The 25,084-nt window shown below is 44.2% G+C and overlaps 1 protein-coding gene across 2 annotated transcripts in view; it reads left to right on the forward strand.

Annotated features, from left to right (window-relative positions):
- Nucleotides 1-21,034, forward strand: part of CNOT10 (CCR4-NOT transcription complex subunit 10) — a 57,191-nt gene extending 36,157 nt beyond the window's left edge. For both annotated transcript variants that reach the window (XM_069561327.1, XM_069561328.1), the window contains exons 14-19: nt 12,928-13,041; nt 16,768-16,898; nt 17,815-17,850; nt 18,045-18,172; nt 19,595-19,670; nt 20,572-21,034. In XM_069561327.1, the coding sequence (XP_069417428.1) occupies nt 12,928-13,041; nt 16,768-16,898; nt 17,815-17,850; nt 18,045-18,172; nt 19,595-19,670; nt 20,572-20,723 (637 nt within the window). In that variant the 3' untranslated portion in view covers nt 20,724-21,034. The remainder of the gene's footprint in view (nt 1-12,927; nt 13,042-16,767; nt 16,899-17,814; nt 17,851-18,044; nt 18,173-19,594; nt 19,671-20,571) is intronic.
- Nucleotides 21,035-25,084: the final 4,050 nt, after the last annotated feature.

Here is a 25,084-nt window from a genome sequence, read left to right on the forward strand (position 1 = left end):
TTTGATTCAGCAGTTAGACTATGATGAATCCAAGTGGGGTTTTCTTTGTTTTTAACCTCCCTTGGTGTTAGCTGCCTTTCTTAAATCTATAAATTTATCTTTCTTGGGATGTTTTTGACCATTGTCTTTTCATGTTTTGGAAATAGGGTTAATGGTTCAGCATCTCTTTAAGAATGATTTCAATAATAGGACTGCAAATTAAAATGGAAAGAGAGAGCCATCATTTTATGTTTTCACCTACTAAGTTGCAAAAAGTGACAAGAATACAGTTGAGACATTTATATACGGGTAGCATTGTAAATTTTTGGCAAGTATTTCATTTAATCACATTCTTTCAAACAAACATTAGTCCTAATCTGGTGGTAGCTGCAGGGGAATCAGGTAAAAGAAAAGGCACTGCTCTTAGTAGCAGATGGCAAACACTTAGGAGAAAACGGCGTTACTTAGTAGGCTAGTTACCAGGTGGTGGGATTTGGGGCGTGTCCTTTCTTCTTGTGATAATTTGATCACTCTAATAAGTGGGGAATGACTTCACATTAAAATTTTACATTTCTTTCAATCCAAGGTGCTCAATCTGATGCCAGAGTTTATTGATCACCTGTGTTACTTTTACTGTGAACCTCCTGTTGGTAGGATTTACTGTTTTATTAAGGAAATTGACCTTTATCATTTGTGTTATAACACTGTTTCTGGTGTTTAGTTATAAAACAGAGTTGCATTTATTAAGTATCATATTTATCAATCTTCTTTACTTTTTCTTTCCATTTTGTGCGATGTTTAGAAAGGCCTTCTTGCCTCCAATATTTAAAGAATAATTTAGCCACATTTTTCTAGCACTTTTTGTTACAGTCATAACCACCAATCTAAATTCTTGTTTCATCTAGAATTTATTTTATATAAGCTTAATAATTTAAGGCTGTCTCCATGTTTCATGTAATTTTTCACAGTACATTTGATTAATTTCATTTACCTTTCCAAATAAAGCTTTGGACAGAGCTATAAAGATTTGTGTCTAAATAGTTTATAGTTACATTTTTATAAAATAACGTATATGTGTGTCTGCATGAAAAAAGTCTGGAGGGATCTATGTCAGAACCTTCACAGTGGTGGGATAACTGATGATTTTTATTTTGTTACTGGAATATTTGTTTCTTCCAACTTTTAAAACAAGTTACTCCATTAATCTTAATGAATCTCTTTGGAGGAAAGACTGGCCATGTGCCCTTTCCTAGTCATCAGATCAGTGTGTTGATGGCATGGCATCACTGTCAGTGAGCTTAGGCCTCCAGGCACGCTGTTCAACAAAGCAACAGCTTTTTTTCTTTTTGGTCTGCGCTGGGTCTTTGTCGCTGCCCTGGGCCTTCCCTGATTGCAGCGAGCAGAGAGTACGGGCTAGTCGTGTCTGGGCTTCTCTTGTGGAGCACAGGCTCGGTAGTTGTGGTGGACAGGCTTAGTTGCCCAGACCAGGGATCGAACCCATGTTCCCTGCCTTAGCAGGCAGATTCGTAATCACTGAACCCCCAAGGAAGTCCAAACAACAGCTTTTTATCTCTTTATTCTGTCAAATTCCCACTTTGCAGTAATATACCCTCTCTTTCCTGGGTTATATATATGTGTGAATTCCCACTGTATCTTATTTTTGGGAAGAAAGCATTAATCTTCTGATTATATGAGGAAAATCTAAGCTCTCAAATTTAGTTAGAAATAAGTTGGTCGTTTAAGGTTTTAAAAGCAGCGTTTTTGATTTTTTTTAACTCAAAGGTAATTAAATGTTTTTTTCCAAGGTTTTATTTAAATTTTCTTGAATTCTTATTTCTTGTATGAGTCAGAAGATAGCAAGAAAATAAAAAATACTATGACAAATTACTGGTGAAACAGTGACAAAATATACAAAAGAATATAGGTATGGAGTGAAATAAAATGAAATTTTAAAAAAATCAAATTCCAACCATATACCTAAAATAAACTCACTATATTGGATTTTTGTCCTGAGTCGAAATGTGAAAAAACAAAGCAAATTAAGTAAAGCTAATCTAGGTTTGGTATAAAGTGAGCTGATGTAAAGGGGTGGATTGTAAATTTCAGCCAAGGCTGTATTTGGGAAAACGCTTTAAATTTGCCCCGGAAATGTACAGGTAGGTCCCCAGCACGCCTGCTGTTTGCTACAGACATCTCTGTTTGTGGGACCAGGACATTTCGCATGCACCTCGGGGCTCCTCTGTCTTTAGGAGGTTACTCTGTAGGGTGAAGAGTCCAAGTACGGCCGAGGCTCTGCAGTGTAAAGTGAGTCTTGGCCTCTCAGGCTGCTTTCCTCCCTGTTGGGCGGCAGCTGCCCAGCGTCCTCTGTGTCCTTCCAATTAGATTTCTCGTTACCATCCCAGCATATATATATATATGGATTTTTACACTACAGTCATAGCCTTCCACACTGCTCTGTACCTTACAGTTGGCATTGCAATGTGTCTGTAGAGATTGTTTGTATCAGTACAGAGCTCAGTTTCATTCTTTCTAATGGGTGCATACAGTTGCATTATATGAATATAACTACTTAACGTTTTTATATTTAGTTACAGTGTTGTCAGTCTTTGCTGTTATAAATAATGCTGCAGTGACTATCATTGTACACAGTTAAGGGGAATCCTTCATGATGAAGGTGTTTGCAGCAATATTTAAGTTGGATTTAATTTTTACAAATTTATTTGAATGAGTGATAATCTTAGGATTGCTTTATGTGTGCATGTAACTTAAGACGTTTCTGATTCCACACTGGCTGAACAGCTACAGAGTTGTGTGATTTCAATTTACCTTCTGTAAGTGGCACTAAAAGACAGAAGGGTATGTGCAGGGCGGCATTCATCCTCTCAGAGAGTGTTGTGCCTTTCCCAACTGTTTGCTTTCCACACATTCTAGCAGGGGGATTGGTGGTTTTCAGAGAGAAAAAAAAATTACTTCCCTATTTTTGTGGAAAGGGACAGAGGGTCTCCATAGGGAATTCCATCATCATAAAGTGGGGTAAGATGGGTTTGCTGTTACATAACTTAACCTTTTTTCTTATAGAGCAGATGGGAGAAGGGAAATGGAACAAGATGGAAGGAGCCTTAGGGTAGATTTATAAAAAGAACCGCTGGGCGGGACAGTAGTAACCGTTATGTGGAGACAAATGGTGTGGGGGAAGGAGTCGTGAAAGATTTGTGTCGTAATTTTTGAAGCTATAAAAGCTCCCAGCATAGTTGGGTGCGTTAGAGGGCAGTTCTGTGGCAGGAGCCAGCTGTCTTCTGCAGAAAGGAGGAGCCTGAGCACATTGGTTCTCCGCTGAGATCCTGGAATTGTCAGGGATTTTATCTGTTTCTGACCTGAATTCGTTTATGTGATTGGAAACGGGTATGAGGAGTACATAGTTTAGTTTTTATGGACTATTATATTTGACCCCTCTGTGCTCTAATACCCAAGACACCAATGCAAAATCTCATTTCCTCTTTTCCAGCATAACTAATATGCAGTAAATTATCATGACTGTTCTAATGACCACTTCTTACTGTATGGATTCAGACCGAGCTTCTTGACTAGTTTCCTTTTTTTTTTTTTTTCCGTTTGTACATGAATGAAGATGGTTCCCAAAAAAATCATTCTAACCAGGTTACAGGTATGTTTTCAGAAGGTGTAGGATACCTGAAGCAATTGTGAGATTCTGTATTAAAATCAAGGTAACTTTCAGAAAAAAATATTCTCAAAATTAAAACAAATTTGTCCCCCAAGCAGGAAGAAGTCTCAGAAATTAATAGTTTAATCGTGAGGCTCAGATGAATTTAGAGATACTGATACATTGGGTCAAGAAGGCATGCATATAATGACACTGTAAGAATATTCCTTTATTTCCTGAACCACCCAAAGCAAAGCCATTGGTTTCATATGATTAAGAAAACACATGCGCAGACACACAAACCCAGTCTCACTCCAGCCTTGAGTTAAATAAATGCTCTGACTTACATTATTGAAATGAAAGGTGAATCTATGTCTCAGTTTTTGTCTGAGAGAAATGAACATTTGTCCACGTAAGAATTTTAAAGCAGCTTTACTTTTGATAGACAAAAAGTAGAAATAATAGCCTAGGCATGTATCAGGGGGAGACTGGCTTAACTAAATTGCTGGCTAGGAATTCCCTAGTGGTCCGGTGCTTAGGACTCCAAGCTTCCATTGCAAGAGGTAAGTGTGTGATCCCTGGTCGGGGAACTAAGATCCCACATCCCACTCAGTGCAACCAAAAATTCTTTTTAACATAAATAGGGACTTCCCTGGTAGTCCAGCGGCTAAGACTTCACGCTCCCAATGCAAGGGGCCTGAGTTTGATTCCTTGGTCAGGGAACTAAGTCCTGTATGCCGAAACTAAAGATCCCACGTGCCCCAGGTAAGATCGGGTGAAGCCAAATTAAATTTTTTTAAAAAAAATTTTAAGAAATATAATAAATTACAGGCCACTCTGTATATTGGTATTGCTACTCAGCTGTAAAAAAGAACAAGCTCCTGATGCCCTAGTCAACATGATGCGAATCTCAAAACATTTTGTTTCTGCTTTTACTCAGCGTAAGGTCCATACTGTATGATTCTGTTTATACCATCTATACGACAGGCAGAAGCTGTCCTAACTTATGTTCATAGAAATGAGAACAGTGTTTGGGGAATTGACTAGAAGGAATTTTTCTGGGGTGAAAGATATATTCTGTATCTTAATTAGACTGGCAGCTACATGTATATGTTCAAACTTACCAAACTGTACATTTAAGATGATGTTTTTAAGATGATATAAAAATCATACCTAACTTTAAATGGTTTAAGAAATTTTGAAAATTTTCAAAATTCATATAACTCTATATATTCTTTGGGGAAATACAATTAACCATTAATGATTCATAAATGGTCAGTTTCTCGGACATATCACTCATAGGGTGACATGTGGAAAACTTGGTGTTTTAACAGCAACAAAAAAACTCTCCTTGTATTTTATGTGTATTCCTTAGACTCTAAAGCCTCAGTATCTGAAATCATAATCACTCATCACTGGACCCTGAGCACATGGGACATGGCTGGTGAAAGGTACACACAGATGTATGATACACACTGATTTCAAGACTTCTAAAGCTGTAATATATGTCAGTAATGTTTTGTATTGATTATGTTGAAATGACATTGTAGATATATTGGGTTAATTTTAAAATATTGAAATTAATTCCACTGTTGTTTTTTTTAATGTGTCTGCTGGAAAATACAAAATTACACTCATGGCCCCGATTACATTTCTCTTGGATGGTGCTGCCTCTGAGGTTTTAGAACCATTTGAAGTGTTTGTAGTTTTTGATACCTGGTTTTTACCAGTGTGTGATACTGTTCCTATGCCAGCTTTCTCACATGCCACAAAATTTAGCCAAGTGTCTCATCAGAAAAATTCATCTTTAAAAGGCCTAACTCCCAAATGACTCTTAGCGTGCAGAGACATGTACAGGGTTGATATTTTGGCCATATGCTTTGATTTAAATATTAATGTTGCCACGTGCATTTGAGAGATAATGATTTTCTTACACACTATACACACCTAATATAAGGGTTGACTTTTTACACTGTACACACCTAATATAAGGGTTGACTTTTTTTAAGTCAAACATTTATTGACTATCACTGATAATTTGGCTTAGCAGTAAAGAATCTGCCTGCAGTGCAGGAGTCGAGGGTTCGATCCCTGGGTCAGGAAGATCCTCTGGAGAAGGAAATGGCAACCCACTCCACTATTCTTGGCTGGAGAATCCCATGGATGGGGGAGCCTGGCAGGCTACAGTCCATGGGGTCGCAAAGAGTCGGACAGGACTTAGCAACTAAGCAACAAAATAACTGATCACATATTTTTAAAACAGCTGTATTGAGATATAATCCACATACCATACAATTCACCCGTGTAAAGTGTGCCATCCCGTGATTGTTAGTTTATTCACAGCGTTGTGCAGTCATCACCGCAGTCAGTTTCAGAACCCTGCACCCTTTGGCTGTAACCCCTTTCTCTTCCATCTGCTCCCCAGCCTTAATCAATCCACTTTCTGTCTCTCTAGATCACCTGTTTTGCACTTTCCTGTGAATGGGATTATGCAATATGTGGGTTTTATGACTGGCTTCTTTCACTTATAGTAATGTTTTCAAGGTTCATTCGAGTCGTAGCCTGTATCAGCATTTCATTCATTTTTCTTTCCGAATAATACTCTGTTGTGTGGACATACCACATTTGGTTTATTCGTTCATTTTAGATTGCTTTCATCTTTAGGCTACTAGGAACAACGCTGCTCTAAACATTCATGTATTTGTGTAGACATGTTGTTTGTTTTTCTACCTAGAAGTGGAATTGCTGGGCCCCGTGGTAACTATTTAATTGTTTAAGGAATTACCAGACTGTTTTGTAAAGTGGCTGCAGCGTTGACAATCCCACCAGCAGGTATGAGAGTTGCAGTGTCTCCACGTCCACACCAACACTTGTCATCCATCTATTCTATCATATTGACACACTGTAGTGGGTGTGAAGTGGTGTCTCACCATGGCTTTGATTTGCATTTCCCTGTTCTGGGATTCTTGGGGTCGCAAAGAGTCGGACACGACTGAGCAACTGAGCTGAACTGAAACCTAATGATGTTGAACATCTTTTCATGTGCTTATTGGACACTTGTATCTTTTTCTTTAGAGAAATGTTTATTGAAATCCTTTGTCTATTTTTTAGAGGGGTTAGTTGTCTTTTGTATTATTGAGTTGTAAGAGTCACTTATATATTCTAGGTCCAGGGTCCTTATCAGATACATGACTTGTAAATATTTTCTCCAATTCCATCTGTTGTCTTTTCGGGTTTTCTGCAGGTGTTTTTGAATCTCAGATATTTTTGATTTTGATAAAGTTCAATTTATGTTTTATTCTTTCATTGACTGTACTTCTCGGGTCATATCGAATCCTCTGCCAAATCCAAGGTCATGAGATTTACCCCTGTGTTTTCATCTAAGAGTTAAATAATTTTATTCAGCACTACATTTATGCCTTTGATCCATTTTGAGTTAATTTTTGTATATGATACGAGGTAAGGGCTCAACATATTAATCCTTTTGCACAGAAGTTTCTTATTAATGGGCTTCCCTGGTAGCTCGGACAGTAAAGAATCCGCCTGCAGTGTGGGAGACCTGGATTTGATCCCTGGGTTGGGAAGATCCTCTGGAGGAGGGCATGGCAACCCACTCCAGTATTCTTGCCTGGAGAATTCCATGGACAGAGGAGCCTGGCGGGCTGCAGTCCATGGGGTCACAAAGAGTCGGACATGACCGAGCGACTAAGCACATCTTATTAATAGTAAAGAAAGAGGTCCACAAGGCTAGCCACACTAACATTTCATTGTTGTGTGGTATTTTAATAACTGTCATGGGTGTGTACAGTGTCTTATATGTTGCATATTACAGGACATCTTTGTTATTCTGAAATTGTGATATTAGCGAACTTTTAATTTCTAAAGATAAATTAGAGGCTTCTCTAGAACCTGGAAAAGATATAACAGAACTGGAAAAGGGCAAGAAATAATGTTGGGGCCAATATGGGAAGTGTCTGTATGAGAAAGTCAGAACATACAAAATAAAAACAAAATTTCAAATTTGCTTTTTTTTTTTTTTTTTGCTGACACAGTTAATTTCAATATTTCTTTTATTTATTTATTTATTTATTTATTTTAGTAAGAGGCTCAAAATGGATAAAAGGAAATGTTCGGACCAAATTTAACTCGGCCCAGTTATTCCACAAGTATACATTATGGAACCTTAATTGGTTCTTATAGACTTCTGATGGGACACCCAGTGAATTATTTCCCATTCACTTAAAAGGACCTCCCAAGGCCCAATGTTTATAAAAGAAGATGAGCCAAACAAATGGTGGATAACATAAATATCACAGGCAGTTTTAGTGTACTTAAGGAATCCTGTTTCTTTTGGTCTTAGCCAAGTACTTCTATTGTGGTTGGAGAGACATACCTGAAACAATACCCTGGCTAATAACCTCCTGGCTCTCATATTGCTCTTGTTAGGGACTCAGCCCCAATTCACTCTTTTAACCGGGTCTGATCCTACGGAAATGTGTTCATCTAGGAAACTCTTCCAGAAAAGGGAACCTGCCGTGGGATCCATCCTTCATCTTAGCAGCTTGTTCACATCTGAGTCCCAGGACCGCGTTTAGATGAGTGGTGATGAGATTAATCACAAGCCAGGGTGGGGATAATTCTTCAGTGGTCTCCCACTCTGGAGAAACCCCACAAGGCTCCTGCTGACATTGGACAAATCGTTTAACCCATTTGGGCCTTTCTTTCCTCTTCTGTCAAGTCGGATCGAGTGATCTTACGGTCCTGCCCATGCATAAGATGCTGTGCCTGTGACGGCTGCATTTTATTTGCTGCCTGGGGTAGGACTGGATTCCTTGAGATGCTAGATTTGGATGAAGAGGAAAACTTCCTCAGCTTTTTTGAGCTGGTCCTCTCTTGGTATTGGATTTGGGGTGTGTTTATCAGTAAGGCTCTTGGTAACAGAACAGTTACTAGAAAGAGAAGTGTTTACAGAAAACATGAAGCTTTAAATTTTATGAGCTGGAGTTGACAAGTTTAACATTTTCTAGATTTCTGTAGATAAATGGAAACAGTTTTAAATGTACATTTAAAAAATTTTAAATCCAGTACCATATTTGTTAGAAGAAATTCTTTATAAGATGTTTTGAGCCAGTTTTTCAGATAATTTGTGTTACGAGGTCACTTTGTGAATTTATTTGCCTTTGACAAATGGTGACTGACTGGGCTTACCCTCAGTGTAGCCTCTTTTGATATGCGTTGAGCTGTTTTCCAGCAAAGGTCCATCTAGTCAGAGCTAAGGTTTTTCCTAGTCATGGATGGATGTGAGAATTGGACTGTAAAGAAAGCTGAGTGCCAAAGAATTGATGCTTTGGAACTGTGTTGTTGGAGAAAACTCTGGAGAATCCCTTGGACAGCAAAGAGATCCAGCCAGTCCATCCTGGAGGAAATCAGTCTTGAATATTCATTGGAAGGACTGATGCTGAAGCTGAAACTCCCAATACTTTGGCCACCTGATGCAAGGAACTGACTCATTGGAAAAGACCCTGATGCTGGGAAAGATTGAAAGCGGGAGAAGGGGACGACAGAGGATGAGATGGTTGGATAGCATCACCGACTCGATGGACATGAGTTTGAGGTTGGTGATGGACAGGGAGGCCTGGCGTGCTGTAGTCTGTGGGGTCACATAGGGTCGGACACGACTGAGCGACTGAACTGACTTTGCTGTTCCAGGCACTTGGTTTAGGTTCATTTCACCCACAGAAGATACGGCTTGACGCATTTTAACGCTCAGCCTTAAATGTCTTGTTGCTGTAGTTTGGTCCTTTAAGGAAACAGTTTTCCCCGTTTCTCTCCTTTCTTTTTTGTTCTTTTTTGTTCTGTTCTTTACCAGGGGTTGGCATTCTGTGGCTCTAGAGCCAGCTCCTCCGGCGTGTGGAGGGGCGGGCAGGGGTGTATGGGATCCCCCACGGTGGAGGGTGCGCAGCAGGGCGGGTGAAGCAAGCATGTCCCTTCCCCTGAGGTATAGTTCTTCCAGTCTGATGACCTGTCAGATCCACTGAGCAGTTGGTCAAGCAGATTGGACAGTGACTCGAGGAAATGGTGGGGCAGGTTGAGGCGGGCGGGGAGGGGGGGTCAGTATTTTAAGTAGCAGCTATCAGAAGTGAAGCGATTTCTCCAGAGCCAAGCGTGTTTCTAGCGTGACCAGTTTGCAGTGTGGAGTGTTGTTTCCCAAGAGGAAATAGAGGGTGAGTGAGAGGGTGTTAAGAGATGCCTTAGGGTGGATGGGAAGGCACTCCATCTGAGAAGAGGAGTATGAATGTTGGTTTTAGTTTCATGCGAGGAAACGTACTTTAATGTGATGACTCTTGAGTAGAGAGTTTTGCGTTCGAGTATTCAAGTATTTTTTAATAGGGAGCTTGCTTTAATAGTAGAATCTTTCACCCTCTTCTAATTTGACATGGTGTCTCATGGGGTAAAAGGTAAAAACTGAGGAAGACCAGTTTTTACCTCGTACATAATTATAGTTTGGGAAGCAGAATCCTGCAGCAAATCTTACATGACTGATTTCTGGACCCAAAGTGGGCTTGACAGTGGGCTGGAGCAGTAATAGCCCCCCTACTGTCAGGAGAGGCCAGGGCAGGCTTTTCCCAGCAAGCCTGCCTGAGGCGAGGCCTGTCCTAGACTCTGGCCCTGGAGCCTGCGTCTGGGAGCCGGAGAGGAGTCGGCTTCTTCAGCAAGGTGGCCTGCCACCTGGGCAGGTGGGCATCTGGGTGCCTGGAGAAGCAGATCTGCGGTGTTGAAAGCTGTGACTCTTACAGTGCTGGCCCGTTAAACACCTACGCAGACACTGAGAAACTGCTCCAGCCTTTGTGTAGGAGACAAAAAAGGCGAGCTTCTGCTTTTAAGGAGCTTATGTTTTGCCCTGGCCTTTGGCAAGAGTCACAGATGGAAGCGAATATTCAGTTTTGTGACTGTCATTCAAGTGGCCATGAGTTGATGATGGCCTAGGGCCTCTAGAGACCTAGGCCTTTATTTTTATTATTTATTTATTTATTCCTGACTGCTCTGGGTCTCCGTTGCTGCGCACAAGCTTTCTCTAGCTGCGGCGAGCAGGGGCTGTGCTCTGGTTGTGATGGGAGGACTTCTCTCTTTGCAGAGCACAAGCTCCACGGCACACAGGCTTCAGGGGTTGTGGCACATGGCTTACTTGCCCCATGGCATGTGGCATCTTCCCAAGCAAGGGATCAAACCAGCGTCCCCTGCATTGCACGGCAGATTTGTAACCACTAGACCACCAGGGAAGCCCAAGACCCCGGCCTTTAAAAGTCATTCTTCTTCTTCATAAGCAGTGCATATCTGAGTGATGAATGAATGTTTATTGCCATTCAGAAATAAAACTGTAAATAAACCAAAAGAGGAAATTAAGTCACCCGGATCTCACCACACACAGCTCCCCATTGAAGTGCTCCTGAAAATGGGAGATAACCAGCCAGTGCCCCTCCCTCCTTTGGGCCCTGGAGTCTTTGGGTGTCACTGCCGCGGGATGGCGTTGTTAGTGAAGACAGCTTTTGGAGACATGAGGATGACCATAGGCTTGTCGGAAAATCCCTTTGTTAATGACCCTGCTTGCTGCTCTTAAGTGACTCTCCTCTATGAACAGGGTTCAGATTTTAAATTAGGTGCTCAGGAACAAAATTGACCTTGTAACGTTTCAAGTAAATTCTGTTTTCTTCCTGTTTAGAAAGGCAGACTATGGGACTTCCCTGCCAGTCCAGGCGTTGCGGCTCCATGCTCCCAATGCAGGGACCGCAGGTTCTATCCCTGGTCGGGGAACCAAGATCCCTCATGCCACACGACACAGCCAAAAAGTAAAAAGAACAGTAATAAATGATAAAAAGATAGGTTGCATGTGCGTGCATAGTTATGTATGCACTAGAAAAATCATAATGTAATCCATTCTTCGCAGTTTATTTTTAGGGCAGTCTCGTGAACTGACCAAGAAGCAGTGTGATAGTGTGGAAAGAACCATGAGTGGGGAGTCCACGGTGTCGACTGTTAGTCCCGACCCTGGTCGTATACTCCGAGCTAGAGAATATATTTAGTCACTTTGCTTCTGAGTTTCATAAAGCAAGGACCCACCCTAGGCAGTCTTCTAGCCCTTATCCTCACGGCCTCAGGCCACAGATCTCAGTTGCCTTGTGCCCGCCTACTCTTCTGCGTTGTTAGGGTTGAGGGGCTACTTTTCCTTTGCTGGACAGTCTCCTAAGGTCCCAGCAGCCGGGAGTGAGGCAGTGAGGAGGGCACAGGCTGCTTCTGAATTTGCCCGCCTGTGGTTTTCACCAGAGGGGCATTTCTAGGCGGAGAGTTTCAGTGTGTTAGAAAACTGTGTTGCTAGGATGGTCACATTCTTCCCAGACTGAAGCTACAACCCGAGTGCACTTCATGATATACATATGTATTGTAATTTGTAAACATAACTCAGAACCCTGCATCTGATGTCAGGCCATTTGTGGCTGGCCATTCAGACCTCATTTCTATTTGACAAGGGTTTATTTTAAGATTGCTTTGTGGAGCGGTTGTTTACCATTCAAATGATCTATTAGTGCCAAGTCTTTAGCTAGACTCGTTTTAAATGAGCTGCCCGTTAAGTAGAAAACCAAACAGAAGTTCACGTTTCCAGCCCAACCTAGCAAAATCAGTGAAACTTACATTTTTTATCTTCACATTTATTCATCCTGGGTTTTTTTTTTTTTTAGCCTTGAATATTCATTTAGGATAATAGTACCTATGTGAATGAAATTCTTTTAGTTACTGTTGATACTGTGGCTTAGCAAAAGCTATAGACTTCTTAATACTTTCAGAGAAGAACGCTTTACAGTAAGCTGAAAAATGGATTTTTTTTTACATCTGAAAAAATGGATTTTTCGGTAAGTTAATTGTGTTTCTTAGCAGAGTCGCAAATGTGCTTCTATAGCTTTATTTCTAGGATATTAAAAGAAATGTTTTATGGGAGTAAGTTTCCACTAGGCAGTTAATGACTTTCTTTTTTTACAGGCTAAGCATGTATTGTTGACTCCAGAGGGTTGTTTTGTGGGGGGTGGGATGGAAGCTAAAGGTGATTTAGGTAAACAGCTAAACTGAGCCTCAGGTGGTGGTTTGTACACCCGTCAGCACTGTGGCTTCCCCACTGCTTGCCTGGCGTCCAGATCGCCACAGCTGGCAGTCTGGGCCGTCCTTTCCTGTGTAGCCAGCGTCACCCTGGCCGCCCTGGGCCTCAGGCCTCCTCAGCCCTCGCCTTTGTGTTCCAGATGCTCCATACTGGCCTGCAGCGCCTACGTGGCTCTGGCTTTGGGTGATAACCTTATGGCTCTGAATCACGCAGACAAACTTCTTCAGCAGCCCAAGCTGTCAGGATCTCTGAAGTAAGTGTGACTCACCCTGTGTGTTTATTTTGTTTGGAGGGTTTCCGTGAGTCTGCGGTGCATATTGCCTCTCTGACTTCCCCAGTGGAATGTAAATTATCTTAGGGAAAGCAGAAAAGTTTCCTAATTTGCTAATTTTTTTGTGTTTGGCAGTGAAACTTCTTTTCACTTGTCGCGCTTCGAGGGTTATTGGAAACGGCATTGGCCATGCCGTGCATGAGGGAGCAGAGACTCTGGACTCTGGATTCTGGGTCTGAGGGGGCACATTATCACATACTAGCTCCCAAAACAAGCTGAGTCCTCAGTGAAAAGACCCACATGAAAAGGAGTTTGGTCAGCAGGATAAATCTGCTTTGAATTTAAAATATTTTCCCAAACGACTGCACCATTTCCAGAGAACATGAGTCTTATTTAAACTCTTCAGATGCCTCTTCAATATTAATGTCATTGTCACTCTAAAATTTTCTAAAGCACATCATCATCTCTTTCATGAACGTTGAGTAACATGCAGCGTTCTTTGAATCTTTGTATGATGCTGATGCTGGAAATTTTATCCGAGACCATGGGTACTCTGTATAACGTCAGGACAGTTGTTTTTACATTCTTCCTTTATGTACATAGTTACAATTTCCAAAATACGTTCCTTTCCCTTTCAGTGGCCTTTGTTTGTAACATGCAACACCTAGAACTGTGCAGTCATAACCCTGAGGAACAGTTCTGTAAATGTTTATTTTTGCCTTTTATAAAAGTACTACTTTATACAAGCATCTAAAGTTAACATTGATTGGGACTTCCCTGGCGGTCCAGTGGTTAACACCCCATCATTCCACGACAGCGGGGGACGGATTTGATCCCTGGTCGGGGAACTAAGATTCCACGGGCTGCACGGCGAGGCACCCCCCACCAAAAAAAAAGAGCATCCAGGAACAGAGAGACTTTGTCACAATTCAAGTATGAGAGCTCCTGCTCTCCTGTGAGAAAATCTCCTCTACACTCCAGGCCTGGAGGGCCTTGAGATCAAGGCGGTCGGGTTGCCTCTAAGGCGCCTTCCTGTTGCCCAGCGCTGAGAAGTACGAGCCAGGAACCTTGGCCTGTGCCTGCCAGACGCCCGCTGCTCACACCGTGCTGTGCATGGTGAATGGTGGAGCAGAGTTTTGTGTGTGTTTCTTTTTAACAAAATGAAATACAGATCCTTGCTGCTTTTTTTTAAATTCTCTGACTGACATGGTCATCACTGTTGTCAAATAATCCTAATTAGATTCTTTCCTTTGCATTTGTGGCAGGGTTTTCAACTGCCTTTATCAGCTTCTTCCCTCTGAACATCAGAGCAACAACATTCTTAGGCTTTGTGATTTCTTGAGGGATTGGCCAAGCCATGTCTGATCATTTCATCTGTAATTCTCTTTAACCATTCTACCCTCATCTCTGGTTTCTGATCACTAGCCAGAACCCCCATCTGTGCAAAGAGGATAAGCCTTTCTGCCTTAGACAGCCCAGGTACCACAGCGGCTTTACCTTTGTGTACCTCCTCCAAAGGTCTGGGCTTTGAGTGTCATGAAGGCCTTTAATTGTTTCTTTCTTTTTAAAGTAAATTCACAGAAGTTGAAGTGGTTTGAAGTGATTCTCTGAATTTGTACGTTTATGGGTAGGAGGAGGGTTTTTTTTTATTTTTTTGGCCTTGCCAGGGCATGTAGGTTCTCAGTTCCCTGACCGGGAATCGAATCTGTACCTCCTGCTTGGAAGCATGGAGTCCTAACCACTGGACCACCAGGAAAGTCTAATGTGTCTGTGTTTTATAATGATTTTTGGCTTATGGATTCTGGTTTAATGCAATTTTTAAAATATCTTATTTCAAACTATGTTTAAACTTACTGATTTTTTAGGTTGTCATTTCTATGAGGGTATCTGGTGGGGAAGCCAAATGGAAGAGCATTACATATAAAGTAGATTAGTAAGAACCTAATTTGTAGCACAGGGAACTCAATGCTCTGTGCTAACCTACCTGACTCTAACAAATAGTGGATATATGTATAACCGATGTACTTTGCAGTGCAGCAGAAACTAACACAACATTGGAAATCAACTATACTCCACTAAAAATTAATTTTAAAAAGTGGGGGCATTACAGCTCCTGGTAGTTAGAAGAAAAAAATTGCTTAATAAAGAGATAGATCTTAGGGAAAAAAGAGAGAGAGAGGAGATGGCTCTTGGGAATTCCCGGATGGTCCAGTGGTTAGGACTCTGTGCTTTCACTGCTGAGGGCCTGGATTTGATCCCCAGTCAGGGAATGGAATCCCACAGGCCATGCAGCAGAGCCAAAAAAAGAAAAGAAAGAGAACTGCTCTTGAGTGTGCTCAAATCCCAGAAGATGGTCAAATTGGAAAGAGTCTTAAGGTTTGAGAACTTGAGGTCCATGTGGACAGACTCAGTTGGGACAGGCTGGCTCAAGGAGTTGGGAACTGAACTGGCCTTTCAGAGGAGTTCAGTTTTGGCGCGGCTTTGCATCCCAGGAAGCAAGGCTGCAGGCAGCATAGTGGGGTGTCCGCCCAGGACAGTGATGGGAACAGAGCAACCTTTGGGGAAGTGAGACGTTGGATATAGGAAAGCAGAACCCAACTGTGGAGAGCTTTAAATCTACAAAAGTTTAGATTAGTTTTGTTCTCAAGCGGAAAGAGTCATTAGGATTTTGAGGAAAGGAGTATTATGTCTAAAGCTATTTTAATTTTGAGAAATCAGATGATCTTAGGGAAAATGGCTCAAAGGAAGACTCTGGAAGAACCAGGCTATTGTAAACCTGGAGGAAACACATCTGCCTGGCAGCAGCTGTGCCCAGGAGAGAGGATGTGAAGGGGAGGACACTTGTACAATACAAGTGAAGCTGATCCGGGGGCTTCCCTCACGGTCGGCCTGCCGATGGGGGGACACCGGTTCTATCCCTGGTCGGGAAGGATCCCGCGTGCCGCGGGGCAGCTCAGCCTGAAGCCCGTGCCCTACAAGCCCTGAAGCCTGCGGCACCTCGAACCTGTGCTCCGCAACGAGAAAAGCTACCACGGCGAGAAGCCCATGCCCCGCAGCCTGAGAGCAGCCCCCGCTCGCCGCAGCCAGAGAGAGCCAGCATGCAGCGGTGCAGACAGCCCCAGTGCAGCCGAGGTCACAAGTGTGAAGAAACGGAGCTGGTCTGACCCAAATCGAGCCTGCTGCCCTGGGGCCTTCTGGCTGAGGCGGCAGCACAGCCTGGAGAACCCTAACTCGGATCCTCCACCCCCAGGGCACACGTCCTAGGATCTGCCACTTCCTTTAGAACTTCGTCGCTTCCCGATGGTATTTTCTGTATAAATAGAACAGCATACATTTGTCAACTGTATTTTAAATTTTTATTGAAATACAGTTGATTTACTGCCCACTTCTATTTATTTTTTTACTGCCCACTCTTATTTTTGTTTATTTTTTTTACTGCCCACTCTTATTATTTTTTTTACTGCCCACTCTTATTTTTGTTTATTTTTTACTGCCCACTTGTAAACTGCTGTCTTGATGTGTGTCGTTTTTTCCTTCTTAGCTAACATGAAAATTATTGTGTATCTTAAGATATTTTTAAAGAGAAAAATTTAAGTGATTCTTAACATATGTGAAATTTTTATGTATACACCAGATTTTATTATACATTGGGTATTTTTGTGATGACCTGCGTTTCAATTTGGAACCCGTGTTTTTTTTTCATTTCAGGTTCCTGGGTCATTTATATGCTGCAGAAGCCCTCATCTCTCTGGACAGAATCTCTGATGCTATTACTCACTTGAACCCGGAGAATGTCACTGATGTCTCCTTAGGGATCTCTTCAAACGAGCAGGACCAAGGTTAAGGAAGACATGTTTGATCAGAACTCTTCACCATTTCCACTGCCTTTCCGTTGTAACTCAGGACATATAGAAATTTAAGGGCACAGTTGTGAACGGAAGGGAGTTATAGGTCGGCAGTCTATAGTTTCGGCCATACTTACTATGTACTAATTGCTAAATTCTCACTTTTGAAACCCTGATGGTGTTAGAGCGATTCATTTGGGGGGGTTCTTTTATTTGTTTGGTTGTTTGGAGCCTTAGTTGCAGCATACAAACTTGGTGGCAGCATGTAGGATCTAGTTCCCTGACTGGGGATTGAACCTGGACCCCCTTCTTTGGAGCACAGAGTCTTAACCACTGGACCGCTAAGAAGTCCAGAACTATTTGTTTTGATTCTTACACTGTGTTTTTTTCTCTGTGGAGGGATTCCACAATCCCAAGGAGAGTAAAAACACATTCAAAAGCCAGTTTTAAATCATGGCTAAAGTTTTGAGGGAGCAAGACTAGAATTCCCTTTGTTCGAGGTTATTTCTCAGACTTGGGGGTAGTGGTGGGTGGGAGGTGGCATTCTCTGTCTTTTATTAGAACCTGTGTGCTTAGGCGCTCGGTCATGTCTGACTCTCTGCGACCCCATGGACTGTAGCCCTCCAGGCACCTCTGACCGTGGGGATTCTCCAGGGAAGAATATTGGAGTGGGTGGCCATGCCCTCCTCCGGGACATCTTCCTAAGCCAGGGATCGAACCCAGGTCTCCCACACTGTAGGCAGATTCTTTACCATCTGAGCCACCAGTGCTATTAGAACCTCCACTACATAAAAAAGGAAATACTGTGACAAATTGCCTTAATATTAGATTTCCATTTCATAAAGAAAACTGTTTGGAAAATACACTCTTTTTGTCTGGCCTGCTCATATTTATGTTCGTGTCTTTGTAGGATCAGACAAAGGTGAAAATGAAGCAATGGAATCCTGTAAGTAAGACATTTTGTAAAGACTTCAGTAGCCCAGACTGCTTCCCAAAGACTCGCACTCGAGCCTCCATGGCCTTCCTCTGCCACCCGAGGAGGACAGCCAGGCTCAAGTTCTGGGCAGCTTCGCGGGCGGTGGACGGGTTGCCTCTGTGCCCCGGCCTGGCCTCCTCACGCGGGTGTGCTCTTCTCCCCAGCTGGGAAGCGGGCCCCTCAGTGCTACCCCAGTTCCGTCAACTCGGCCCGGACCGTGATGCTCTTCAACCTGGGCAGCGCCTACTGCCTGAGGAGCGAGTATGACAAAGCCCGCAAGTGTCTCCACCAGGTGAGGCTGGGCCAGGGCTGGGCGCCTCGTGGAGCAGCCGGCAGGGGGCTTGGAATTGCTGGGCTCTGTCATCATGTATGCATTCTGACTTCGGGTCAGTTTGTTAAACATTGGAATATGACTCTTCCAGACATACTCTTTTTAAAAAATATTTACTTGGCTGTGCCGGGTCTTAGTTGCAGCTTGTGGGATCTAGTTCCCTGAGCAGGGATAGAACTCAGGCCGCCCGCACCGGGAGCATGGAGCCTTAGCCACTGGACCGCCAAGGAAGTTCCAGACGTATTCTTGCAAGGTACACGACTGACTGTTGTTGCAAATGAACCTAGGCACCTAATGGAGAGTTTTCCTGAAGATTTTAATCATCAGTATTTCAAAAGATTGTTGACCACATCTGTATCAGTGCTCAGTCAAATCAATAATGGTGTTCTGTATAGTTGAACCCAAGGCAGCTGTAAACCTTGCATACTAAAACAGTAACATATCTGAGACGTATTTTAAGTGAAAAGAACAAATAAATGCCCAACACTTGTTATGTAATCCTGTGTGTGCATAAAGGATCTCTGGATGAGCACACCAGAAACTGCTAACATTGGCTCCCGGGGGTGACAGGAGAGGTGCAGTGTAGCTGGAGCACTGAGATGGGAAACTGTTCCCTGGATACCTGTTTGCTGTTTAGTTTTCAATTGCGTGACTCGGCCCACTCAAAAAGTGAAATTACAAATACACCTTTTTAGAAAGAAGTGTTCACAGAGTCAGTACCCAAGAAATTCTGCACACAATAAATGTTCCTGGCGCCGTGTAAGTGAACTAGACCTCTGATGTCTCCCACCCAGAGGGGCCGCATCAGCCGGTCTTGGGAACTTTTGATCGGGGCTCTTTAGGTCCCCTGCCCGTCCTTGGACCAGTCACAGGCAGGGACCCAGAGGGGTTCCGCAGAACTGGAAAGGGCTCATCCGCAGGTGCATGTTAATTCAGTACTTTCCTGGCGGTCCAGTGGTTAGGTCCACGCTTCCACGGCAGGGGGCATGGGTTCAATATCTGGTTGGGGAGCTAAGATCCTACAAGGCGCAGGGCATGGCCAAAACAAAACAAAAAACAAGCATAGGCAAGAGCTAGAAGAATCCCAAGCAGGAGAAGACCAAGAGAGAAGGAGCGCTCTCCTGTTAAGAACTCATTATGGACTAAGCAAGGGAAGATAAATATGTACTGAAAATCACATGTCTAGTTTAATTGGGAGGGATGAAGACAGACAGCTGAGGGCCATCTGAGCAGAACTGTAGTGTCCCGGTGAGCTCGAGTAAGTTTGCTGACTTGACATTGGTAGGTTGACATTCTTTTTCTTTTTTTGGCATTACTCGGAGTTTGTATCAAGCTACATGGGTCTCTTTTGTTTCTCATGGGTCTCTTTTGTTTTGAGTGAAGGCGGCCTCAATGATCCATCCCAAAGAGGTGCCCCCTGAAGCCATCCTGCTGGCCGTCTACCTTGAGCTACAGAACGGTGAGTGGTTCTTCTCTTGACTGTAGCCCTGCAAAGAGCCAGAGATTTTTGGCGTCTGCTTTTTCTCTTAGAAACGGAAGAGATATTGACCATCACATTCTTCTAAACAAGGGAGTTTCTGATATCTTGCAAATTCTTACTTCCTGCAGGTTAAGTGTATATCCTTTTATCTGTGAAAATGCAGAATAGCATGACTTCTGACAATTATAATTCATCTCTACTAATTAACCTTTCTCTTAGGCATCCAAATGACTCTTAATTGAGAACCTGAGACAAAATACAGTGGCTTTGGGTTGTACACCTTAGTGTTTTAAACACAGATGTCGTTAATAAGCTTTGCCGTAAGCCAGTTCCTGCTGAGGATTTTTTATTCAAGCCTAAATCCAGGTCATGCCTCTGGGGCCGTATATGACCTAGAAGAAAGGCTGTGGGCCCTACATGAGAGATGATGTGAAGTAGAAAAGGAGAGCTGAATGGGAGAGATGAGGGAGCGCAGCAGCATTAAGAGTTGTTCGTCATACCCCCTTGCTGATCGTGGAAATCCTTACAAGCCTCTCCTCTTTTTATTGCTGAAGAAGGTGCCCAGCAGGCCTTGTCCTCCTGAAAGGCGTGGCCCGGTTCGTGCACAGTCTAGAGCCCTTATAAGTTCTCAAACTGGGCTCCACCTTAAAATCAATACAGAGCTTCCAACAATTCTGTCCCCTAGCTCACACGCTAAATTTCTTAAATCAGAATTTCCCAGGATGGTGCAGGGGGCATTACGTGAGTCTAGTGTATAGCAGCGGTTGCAGACCACTGCTCTTCTCCATCATCTTTGCCTCCCTTTTGCGACTTGACGGGCTTGCTTTGTTAGGTGGTGCTATTGTTATATGCTTTTTTGTAATGGGAAGTGTTTTTATAGGTAATACCCAGCTGGCCTTACAGATCATCAAAAGGAATCAGCTGCTCCCTGCAGTGAAAACACTCTCTGAAATGAGAAAGAAGCCAGTGTTCCAGCCTGTCCACCCAATCCAGCCCATCCAAATGCCAGCATTCACTGTGCAGAGAAAGTGATAGTTTGCGTGTGGAAAACTGTCACCTGAGACCCAGGGGAATATTTACCAGCCTTTTTAGTTGTATCACAGCAAAATGAATAAAAGACAGATGCTGAAGGGTGCTAGTTTTGAAGACACAATTTTGAAATGATTTTAACCCGATTTTTTTTTTAATTTTATTTTTATTTTTTTTTTTGGCTGGAAGCTTAATACAGTTAAGGATTCACAAACTCATTTTCATCTGTTTTCCATATAATCTTTGCTAGATTATTCATTTTAAGCCATTATGTGATATATCTGTCAAAGACAATTAAAACAGTCTTATCAGAACAGTCTTGTTAAATACATTTTGTCTTTTTTGCAATGGTTACGGTATGTTGGCATTCAAGATTTCATGTTAAAGTTTCACCAATGGATACCACATGGTGAGCAGATGAGTAGCCAGTCCAGAAGTTGCGCAGGGCAGAAGGCAGGGGAGGCTGACGCGTCATAACCTAGTTGTGACTAAAGGGGCCAGAAAATGCATAGTAAGACCCATAGGGCTAGTCAGGTTGGGTTAAGAAGCGACGACTGATAGGAATTAATTATGGCTTAAAAATTACAGATGACGACAAACAGCACTCAGGGCACTGGCCACGTTCACCCTCCTGTACCGTTAGGGAGAAGCACCAGGTAGGGAGTCTGTCAGCAGGGAGTTCAAGGCTCATCGCTATTCCCATTGCAGGCGCAAACGGGAACTTAAAAGCTGCTTTCTCATAAGAGACAGGTACGTGTTGCAGGATTGACCCGGCCAGAATGTGTCAGTAGGGCCGATACGTTAAGCTTAAGAGCAGGAACAACAAAACACGCTGCGGACTGACTCTGGAGAGCCTGGGCGGCCCCCGGTCAGTATCAGGCTTGGACTCACGAAAGCTGGCCGTTCAGGATCGTCCCTGCTGCCAGCGTCTCTCCAGTTCCCGACCTGGAAGACCAGGTTCCCACTAGCCGAATCTGCACAGCTCCTCAGTTTTCACAGATGGAGAGGGGAGCGTTTAGAGAAGCACGTGGTTCATCAGAAACTGCATCTGAATTATTCTGTTGCTGAAACCAGACAGTTTAGTTGGGGATCTACAGGAGCTGAGTGAGATGTGACCACACACTACCCACGAGTGACTCAGAGAAGGGGGCACGGTTTTCCTTCCATTTGAACGTGGGAAGGGTGTGCACAGGGCTCGCCTGCTCTTTGCCATGTGGCAGTTGCTTTCCCTGATGGCTCCACAGTAAAGTCCGTCTGCCCATGCAGGAGACGCAGGTTTGATCCCTGGGTCAGGAAGATTCCCTGGAGGAGGAAATGGCAACCCATTCCCAGTATGCTTGCCTGGAGAATCCCATGGACAGAGGAGCCTGGCAGGGCTACAGCCCATAGGGCCGCAAAAGAGTCAGACATGACTTAGAGATTAAACAACAAGTTGTTTTATATACAGAGTACATTCCTTCCTGGAGGACACAGAAAACAGAGGCGGCCTAGCTCCCTCAGGCCTCTCGAAGCCTTTCCCAAATGAGATGGGAGTCGCAGGCTGCACTGGTGTCGGTCGAAGTCTGCAGGAGCTGCTTCCCCAAGCCCCAGGTCTGCAGCGGCTCTGTGGGGCCCGCGTGTGTGCCGCAGGATGGTGGCAGCTTTGCCTGTTGCCGTCCAGTCGCTCAGTCATTTCCAGCTCTTTGTGACCCGTGGACTGCAGCACACCAGGCTTCCCTGTCCTTCACTCACTCCAAGTTTGCTCAGACTCATGTCCATTGAGTCACTGAAGCCACATCTTCTGTCACCCCTCCTCCTGCCCTCTGTCTTTCCCAGCATCAGCGTCTTTTGCAGTGAGTCAGCTTTTCGCATCAGGTGGCCAAAGGATTAGAGCTTAGCCAGGGCCTTTTCCATACAAAGCCCACACGCTTCATAAATTGCGAGCCCACCAGGTCTTGGGTGGCATATGGGTGGTAGAAGGCCTGTAGTTGAGCTCGAAGGCAATACATCTTTGGAGACATCTCAAGAAACTGAAACTTCCCGCACTTGCTGATTAGTTAGAGGGAAAGCAGGAATAGCTAAGAGGCAGATGAGGCCCTATGTTGCTGTTAAATAAGAATACCCTTGGCTGTGAGTAGCACAAAGTGGATCCGTGACTTAAACGAAGATAGTTTCTATCCCACTTGAGAAGGGGATCCATAGGCAGCTGGTGACCTTGGCTTTCGTGCTCAGCGATGCTATCAGGGACTCAGCTCTGCTTTCCCACAACATCCTCCTCAGCATCTGGACTTGTGTCCCCCTGGGCACAGGATGTTCCAGCATCACATCTGCACTGAAGCAGGAAGACACAGCAAGACTTCCCTGGTGGCCCAGTGGCGAAGAGTTCTCTTGCCAATGTAGGGGACACAGGTTGGATCCTTGGTCCAGGAAGATTCCATGCGCCACGGGGCAACGAAGCCCACGCTCCGCAGCAAGAAAACCCACCCCAAGGAGAGCCCTGAGTTCCACAGCGAAGAGTAGCCCCCACTCACCGCAACTAGAGAAAGCCCGCTCAAAGCAGCGAAGACCCAGCGCAGCCAAAAATAAAATTTGAAAAGAAGGTAAAGGCACACTGTCGTGATCAGAAACCATCAGGAACAAAGTTTCCCCAGAAACCCTCAGCAGACCTCAGCCTCCATCTCCTCTGTAATTCAAATCATGTATCCGCTGGTGAAGGGTTTTCCCAGCTGGAGCACTCTAGATCTGATGCATTTTTGTCAAATTCTGACCCCAGCAGTCCAGCTCTCCCCTCCACAGCCACCCTCAGCAGATCTGGGCGCAGTAAATGTAGGCTCTTTATCTCTATGACTTTGTCTTTCTGAGTCCATCAGCCAGGAAGGCTTCTCCCACTCATTTTTTCCAGCACAGTCTGTGAATGGTCACCATCTCTGCTATGGAGGAGCTTCCCTGGTAGCTCAGTTGGTAAAGAATCCGCCTGCAGAAAACCACAAAATTTTGTAAAGCAATTATACTTCAATAAAAAAAGAATCCTCCTGCAATGCAGCAGACCCCGGTTCGATTCCTGGGTTGGGAAGATCCCCTGGAGAAGGGAAAGGCTACCTGCTCCAGTATCCTTGGCCTTCCCTGGTGGCTCAGCTGGTAAAGAAGCTCCATATTCTGGCCTGGAGAATTCCATATAGTCCATGGGGTCACAGAGTCAGACATGACTGAGCAGCTTTCACTTACCACTAATGGAGGTAACCCTAACAGTGCTGAGAGGTTTTAGATGCATGTCCTGGAAGTTTCTCCTCGCTGTCCCAATTTCTCCACCCCACCGCCCCCGCCCCGACCATTTGTGTCTCGGTCATACCTTTCTTCTACGGTAGATGATGTTCTGCAGTTTAACAGGTGTGGGGGCTCTCAAAGGGTGGTGTCATAGCTGATGGGGTTGTGAATTCTGAGACAGGCCTCCTTGGCTTTTGTTCAAGCCCCACCACCTGTTCAGCAGCCCAGTGGGCCAGAATTCACGGCATGGGTCCCTTCACAGATTGTGCAGGGGCAGAGCGGCCCCCAGCAGAGCCAATGCCTTCAAGGGTCGCTCCTGCCCGACTCGTACCCCTGCCCCCTTCTCAGAATAGCACTCTTGGTTTTCCCACCATGCAGAACCCCTCATGGGCCAGTCTGCTGAGAGCTCTGCCCCTTACTCAACCCAAGTGCCTTGATCTCTTGAGGTTTTTGACCCTCTGCACAATGAAGCTAACTACTCAGGGCCTCCTGTGAAAATTAAAATGAGATGCCCGAATGCAAAGACGCACTACAGGTGAGTGCATTTACCTCCCTGTTGCCCAGAGGACCTGCTCAGCCCAGTCCTCCTCGATGACTTGGAAGCCACCTGGAGGAAGGGGACCCTGGAGCCAGACTGCTGGACGGGCTCCACATCTCAGCTCTCTCACCGGGACGGACTTGATCCGCAACACGGTATTTTGCCTCTTTATGCCTCAGTTTCTCTTTTCATCTGTGAAGTGAGGGTAGTAACAGTACCTCTCACAGGCTTGGAATGAGGTTTAAAGCCCTGGCCATTGTTGTTGCTGGATAGGAGCTCCAGACGTTCAAAAGGACACTCTTAATTTTTTACTGTGTAATATATGAAGGATAATCAAAGCAGAGAGTGCTGAGCCACTGGAACTGGGAAGTTGGGTGGTAGAGAGCGAGGGGACCCTTCCAGGTAAATGACTGCCTCCTGCGCTCTGGCTGTGTCCAGTGTCTGGGCCATGAGGGGTGTTCAGTATATACTGGCATCATCCCATGTTCTCATCCTGTTCTTAACCTGCCTCACCCAGGCCCTCCTCCTCTGACAGGAGGCCCCTTCCCCACCCTTTCCTCCTCTCATCTGCCCCTGCAGCACA

The sequence above is a fragment of the Ovis canadensis genome, chromosome 19 (assembly GCF_042477335.2).
Source record: "Ovis canadensis isolate MfBH-ARS-UI-01 breed Bighorn chromosome 19, ARS-UI_OviCan_v2, whole genome shotgun sequence".
NCBI lineage: Eukaryota > Metazoa > Chordata > Mammalia > Artiodactyla > Bovidae > Ovis > Ovis canadensis.